This window comes from Macrobrachium rosenbergii, chromosome 49 (assembly GCF_040412425.1).
Source record: "Macrobrachium rosenbergii isolate ZJJX-2024 chromosome 49, ASM4041242v1, whole genome shotgun sequence".
Lineage (NCBI taxonomy): Eukaryota > Metazoa > Arthropoda > Malacostraca > Decapoda > Palaemonidae > Macrobrachium > Macrobrachium rosenbergii.
Window position 1 is genome coordinate 29,898,606 of NC_089789.1, and position 6,961 is coordinate 29,905,566.

General features: G+C 33.4%; 1 protein-coding gene across 1 annotated transcript in view; it reads left to right on the plus strand.

Moving 5' to 3' along the window:
* The window catches only part of LOC136832225 (lysocardiolipin acyltransferase 1-like), a 104,987-nt gene extending 102,322 nt beyond the window's left edge, over positions 1–2,665 (plus strand). Inside the window, 2 exon segments of the mRNA XM_067093056.1 lie at positions 545–738; positions 1,800–2,665. Coding sequence (XP_066949157.1) covers positions 545–738; positions 1,800–1,954 — 349 coding nt within the window. The 3' untranslated portion in view covers positions 1,955–2,665.
* Positions 2,666–6,961: the final 4,296 nt, after the last annotated feature.

Genomic DNA, 6,961 nt, shown 5'->3' on the forward strand with positions numbered 1-6,961 from the left:
AGACATGTCCAGGCTACCATTTCCATTTCCTCATCATTATCTCATCAAAATATGTGTAAACTTCTTCTTTTTCTTCTTCGTCTTCAGTTTTGCCCAATTCTGTATGGGGTTGCTGTTTCCTATCAGCCTTCTCCACCTCCCTCTGCCCTCATTTCTTAGACTTTTATCCCGCATGTCATTTGCAATTTTACCCTTCCATCTGAACTTTGGCCTTCCTCTTCTTCTTCCCTTCGCCTCCATGGTCATAACCTAACCCTTTTACACACATGATCTTCTCTCCGCATGACATGACCGAACTACTGTAGTCTTCTTTCCTGGGCCTTCTTCGATACTTTCCCTACCTTGATAGTACCTCTACTAAATTAATTTCTGATCCTATCTCTTCTTGTGACTCTACACATCCATCTCAGCATCTTCACCCCCGCCACATCCATTTTCCGTTCTTGGGACTTCTTCATCAGCCATGTCAAATGTCTGAAATATTAAATCATTATATTTTTTAATCGTACGCTAAATATTTTACAGTGGCAATACTTGCTTACAGGCACCATGTCAGCTCACTGCCGGCAACGGACGAAGGTTTGAAATCCTGGCTGGCTGGCGTCTGGGCTGAGAAGGACGAACTCCTGAAGACCACATTGAGCCAAGGGCATTTTCCGGGGTGTGCCACAACTCTTTCTCACCCTCCAGTCAATGCTTCCTACCTCTCTATTCTCTTCTGGTTCCCACTGACGTTTGGTAAGGGATTGCAAGTTTCATTTTCTCGCTGTTTCACTCTCTTTTATTCATTCCTTACTCTTCCTTCCAATAAATGGTCCTCCATGGTCTAGAGTGTCTGAACATGGATTCACATTGTATGTCACTGAGGGGTATTCCCTATAATCTTATGACATCTCTGAAAAAACTTCTTTTTACTTATGAGATTTAACAACATAACTAAAATGTAGGTTTTTAACACTGATTCGGTAAAGCCAAATATTTCTGATAAATGCAAATTTGAGAATTTTTTTTTTTATTGCTGAAGAGTTCGAAAAATGTTTTTGATGGCTGGAGAGCTATAAAATATTTTTGATAGCTGAAAAGCTCTAAAATATTTTTGATAGCTGAAGAGCTCTCAACTACTTTTGATAGCTGAAGAGCTCTAAACTCTTTTTGATAGCTGAAGAGCTCTAAAATATTTTTGATAGCCAAAGAGGTCTAAACTATTTTTGATAGCTGACGAGCTCTAAAATTGTTTTGTTTTGATAAAAGAAGAGCTCTACAATATTTTTGATGGCTGAGGAGCTTTTGAAATATTTTTGATAGCGGAAGAGCCTGAAAACATTTTTGATAGTTGAAGAGGTCAAAATCATTTTTCATATCTCAAGAACTCTAAAATATTTTTGAACGTTTAAGAATGGAGCAATTATTTGATAGCTGAATAGTTCAACAATTTTTTTTATACCTGTAGAGTTCAACAATATTTTTGATATTTGATGAGCTCGTAAGTATTTTTTATCACTAAAAAGTTTGTCTTTCATAGTTTCTTCCCATGAATTTTTATTATGAAGGTTGAAAAATAAATGGTGCCTTTTGTGGGAAAGCATCAGTGTTTTACTGCCTGGTCCTGTGAATTCACAAACTGTATGTTTTAAAATAGTACACCAAAGGAACAGACACTACTGTATTGTATCACTATTAAAATAAACAGATTCCTCCTGATAAGTTTCATTAGAAAATAAGCAAGTAAAATATATATATATCTAATGATTTATTTGACAGAAAAATTTGAAGGTATGGTATCGTGTTTATCTTTCCAGGTATGGCTTATTTATTATGTACCTGGTGGGTTGTGCAGCTGTGGTGCCTCACTTTCACCATCTTCTTTGTAGTGATTTCTGCTGCGACCAATGGCCTTCAACATTTTGAAGTTTGGCTGTACAGAAGACAAACCCAAAATAAAAAATCTGAGTGAACTTCAAATGGAATGAGATTCTAGCTGTGTGATACTTCTGATGTCATGAAACCATTCAATTTCATGTGCCATACTCGATGAAAAATATCGACCAGGTTAGATTCGAAGTTATGGAGGTTATCAAAAGGTAGTGGAGGAAAGCAATATGTGGCCAAAGACTGTTAGAGTGCGAAGGAAAAGGCTCCAGCGGGGAAATATTTGGTCTTGACAGAAACATATTTTCCATTTTAAGCAGTTTACTGAAACTGCTCTTCGTGTATTGTGGAATGTTCAAGTCTGCTTTTTTCTTATAATGTTAAAATTTGGAGTACCTTGTAGGGTTTTTTTTTAATATTCTTCAGTGACAATGGAAAAGCAACATTTTTCAGTCTTAAATGGATTGTAATAATCATAAATATATCCTCAACTTATGCAGGGATCCATTCCAGCACCGCGCTGTAACTTGATTTCCACGGTAAGTCGTGTTTTGCAGTTATCGGCACTTACGGCGCCATAACTTGATGCCTGTTCTTGCCGTTAGCGCCATTCAACAGTCGCAATAACTTGATGCAACATCAAGTTACAGCACTGGAAAAGCACCCTAAGATTGAATCTGTTGTAAGTCGGTGATGCACTGTAATAGTAAGTGGGACCAAGATTTAATGAATGACAGCATGCCATTTATATCAGCCACTGCTAATGGCAAAAAAAAAAAAAAAAAAGGAAAAGAAGCAAGATATCTAACTTTGAACAAAATCTAGAGAATGGTTTTGGTATAATTGGATTGGTCTTCTCACCACTTACTGCAGTTTAAGTCAGTCAGTCAGGCAGTGATGCATAACACTTTTGAGGAATGTTAAAGCCTTCCTTCAGCTTACAAGCAACACTATCACTGATGTTTCCACAACGACATTTCTACAGTGCTACAATAAGCAGATGGAAAGACCTCTAGTAACAGGCATTGTGATACCATGGTACCTCAGAAAATAGGAAAGGTTATAACAAATGTAATTTCTGTTATTATCTTGTTCCAGTGTTAATTACTGATAGGACTTTAGGTTTCTTGGCACGAACGTATGTATTCTCAAACTCTTTATAGTAAATAGCCTTTTCTATAAAAGGCTAAACATTCAGGAAAGATGTTTCTTATATAGAGCATACCACCATCTTTTGGAGTCACTCAGGAAAAAGCAGTCATGCTCTAAGACAAACCCAGAAATATATTTGAACCCAGAATTATATTGGATGTTCATTCAGTCAGCTTGCTTATATGTATACACTATCACAGTATTTGATAGCTTTTAGAAATACTTGTTTTACTGAAAACAGTAATTTTGTACTGTTTAAAGTACAAATAATCAAAGATAAATGAAACAGCCTCTATGAAAGCCAGTATTCTCTTTTAAGAGGTGCAGCCATTTCTATTTCATTCACATTGAGGAAAAATTAAAGAGGAAAAAAAGGATTTGGCTCAAACTACAACACACCTTATGCGGTACTAGAAACAGTGGGAGGAACCACTTTATGTATTCAGTTACATTTAATTTCCTCCAATTTTCTCTACTCAGTAAGTGACCTTATGCTATCCTCACTAAAGGTAAAACAAGTGCCATAATCCCTGAATGATACTTGCCAGAATTAACCTCTAAACTAGAGGGTGTACTTCAATTATACCAATTTCTTGCTTGATCAAGTTTCGAACTTATGAAGCACTTTTGTGCCTTCTTATTCACCGGCATGTATTCAAAAGGAAAGTCCACAAAGGCAAGCTTCCATAGAACAAAAGGTCTAAGTGGGAAAAACGTGAAATGATGACATTAAGTAATGATACAGAAAAACAAATCATGAAACAAATATAAAAAATATGACAGTATTATAACTTATATACTATTGGGAGGGTTGACTGCTGACTTATTTACACTAAATAGAATGCAGACCTGTACCAAAGATATTTACTAGTTGTGTAATGTACAGTATGAGTGACATCAAAGTAACTGAAAGTGATTTTAATTGTATATGAGTGTGTAAATTTTTTTGTGATTTGACTGATTGCTCATAAAAGTAAGGGTCTTCTTGTAAATTTTATGCTTTATATATATAGAAAGCAAATGTATTTCTCTGTTCTTTACATGTTATATAGTAGGAGTAAAACCCACTTCATGATGACATTCCTATAACAGTTTGTATTTATTATTTTGAAGCAAATATAAGTACACCCAATATATCTGTGTCTACCATTAAAATACTACAATAAACTCTGAAAAACAATTTGACAGGATTCAAAGTTTACTCATTGTGAAAGTAAATCATTTTGCTTCGAAACTACAGATTTTTAAAGACTAGGTTTTAGACTTTCCAGTCTTTATTTAAACATTCTACCAATTTGTATTTGTCTGGAAACTGCAAATTGCATCAAGTTTGATTAGAATATTTATAAATATATACATATTCATAACATAGTATGATATTTATATATATATATATATATATTCATATACATACATATATATATATATAAATATAAATGTACATATATATATATATATATATATATATATATATATATATATATATATATATATATATATAATATTAATTATTGCTGAAAAAATATATTATCACTGGAAAAACTTGATGATACTACTAGAAAGTATAAATGGCCAGCCCTTGTTACTAGTCAAAAATAATGTGGTTAGTGCTTTATATAACCTCTGGGTATAAATTGAGTGCCTTTTGAGAAATATTTTGTCATACGATACACAAAATGTGCCAAAAGAGTAAGAGGTGTTCTTGAAGAAGTAGTTAGGCATTTGATACCATTTTTCCCCCAAAAAAATTATTAGTCTCATATTTTGTATCTACGACAGAAGTGAAGCCATTGTTTAAAGCGACTGTCTCATCTGAAAACCATACATGTAAGTGAATTTACCTAAGCCCTTAAAAAAGAGTGCTAAGTCAGTCATGCATGTATTCACAGTGTATCGACACTATAAAATTTTAACAAAAATTCAGAACCCTAGTATCACACAGGTAATAAATACAATTTAACCATGCATTTGACAACTAGAGAATTTGCTCACTGTGTCAAGACATGGCTAGTCACCACCATTTAACATTACCATCCTAGCTGAATAGATGAGATGAGATGTCTCAAAGCTACTATGAACATTACATCCTCAAACTTAAGGTTTTGCTATACTTAACATTAGAATTTGAACACTACTGACTTGCAATAACATTCTGAAGCAGTCATTGTACAATATATATAGCTTTAAGTATGTTAAAATTTCTTTGATATTTTCAGGTAGTTTTCTATTAAAGGTGTCAAAAGGGTTAAAGTAAAATGTAATAGGTGAAAATTTTGTAAGGTAGGACCCAGTATTAAGTCTGGAAAATACTTGTTTTCTGACAAGTTTTTAACATCCAAGATTTTGTAAAGCATATGACAACTTCATAATTGACAAATAATTTTTCTTGATCCATAATGACACTTTTATTTTCAGAAATTCAGCAACAACGATTAAAACGACATTTTACTATTGTAGTACACCAGCAGAATCAACGTACATTACCTTATATAATAGGCCAACAGCTTAGTAGTACTCTTATTTTGTTATGGATATAAAAGACATGCTATTCACTTGAATAAACTTATTGTGTTGAAAATTTACTTGGGTTACAATTTATACATACAAAATCTTGATTCAACATATTTATAGAATTGCTGATGAAAACTATTTATAATTCTATCCTAAAACTGAAGGTTATGTGAAATTTTTAGTCATTCAGTACCTTTAATAAAAAAAATGATAATAAAGTCTTGTCTAATGACAGAACTGTACATAGATGTTAGTGTCCAGCAGCAATATTATAATTCATACTACAGTACTATGGCAATGGGTTTACAAAGTTAAGCTTTGACAATGTATTTACATTACACTGAATTTGTGAACAGACTGCTGAACTTCATAGGCAAGCCTTTTCTTGGAAGGGCACAGAACTGTATATTACTTGTGGAAATATTAGCAACATTTCATATACCAAATGCTTATACAAGTATTTTACAAGTATAAATTCAATTTAAAACATGGTCTGTTTTATTTTTCCTACTATTCCTTGGCTTAACAGAAACTTGATGGCAATTATTCTGTTGAAAGATTACATCTCTGTAAAACCCTTCTTTAGTTCAAATGTGGAGGACAATGGGATCAAATTCAATAAAGGTAAAACTTTCTTGAACAGTTCCAAGTTGAAACTGAAAATACAATGAACAATAAATCCACAGACAGGACATAGAAAGGAAAAACAATCCATGAACAAAATAATGAGAAGGTAATCAGTAAAAAAAAAAAAAAACCACATGACAATGTAGGATCTGATGGGAGAATAAAATTCCTAACTTTCTGGAGCAATGATCAAGGCCTATATACTGTACAAAAGTCAAAATGATAAAAAATGACAAAGATAGGCTTCCTATTGCAATGTCTAGGGCATTTACGTGCAGCACTGTGTATGGAAAGATCACCATATGCACAATGATCCACAGTCAGCTTACACTAACCAGCTTTCCAACTGAGGAAAGCAGGGACACCTCTTGTACATGAGGCACTTTTTAAGCATTGCTTGGATATAACTAAGTTTTGAAAAGTTGAGTTAGTTCTTACCGATTACTTCTGTTTAGTGATCTATGAGTTATCTGTCCTGAAAGGCATTTACTTTTGTTCTTTCTAAATTTCCAATAGATATTTCATCTGCTCTGAAAACATGAAATACTGACTAAATGCCCACTCCAAAGGACAAATCAAATGGAATTAACCTTAACTGTTTTTTTTATTACTGTTCCATTTGTTAGGCTCTAGATAAATGCAGTAACAATCACTAATTTATTGCTAATTCATCACAAATGGGTTACTTCCTTCAGAAATATGCAGAAACTGTAACTTTATCCAACATGGACTCCCATATTTCAGACACGCCCAAATTAGAGAAGAACAATACTGCCTCAAATTCCTGATAGTTGCCCTTAGT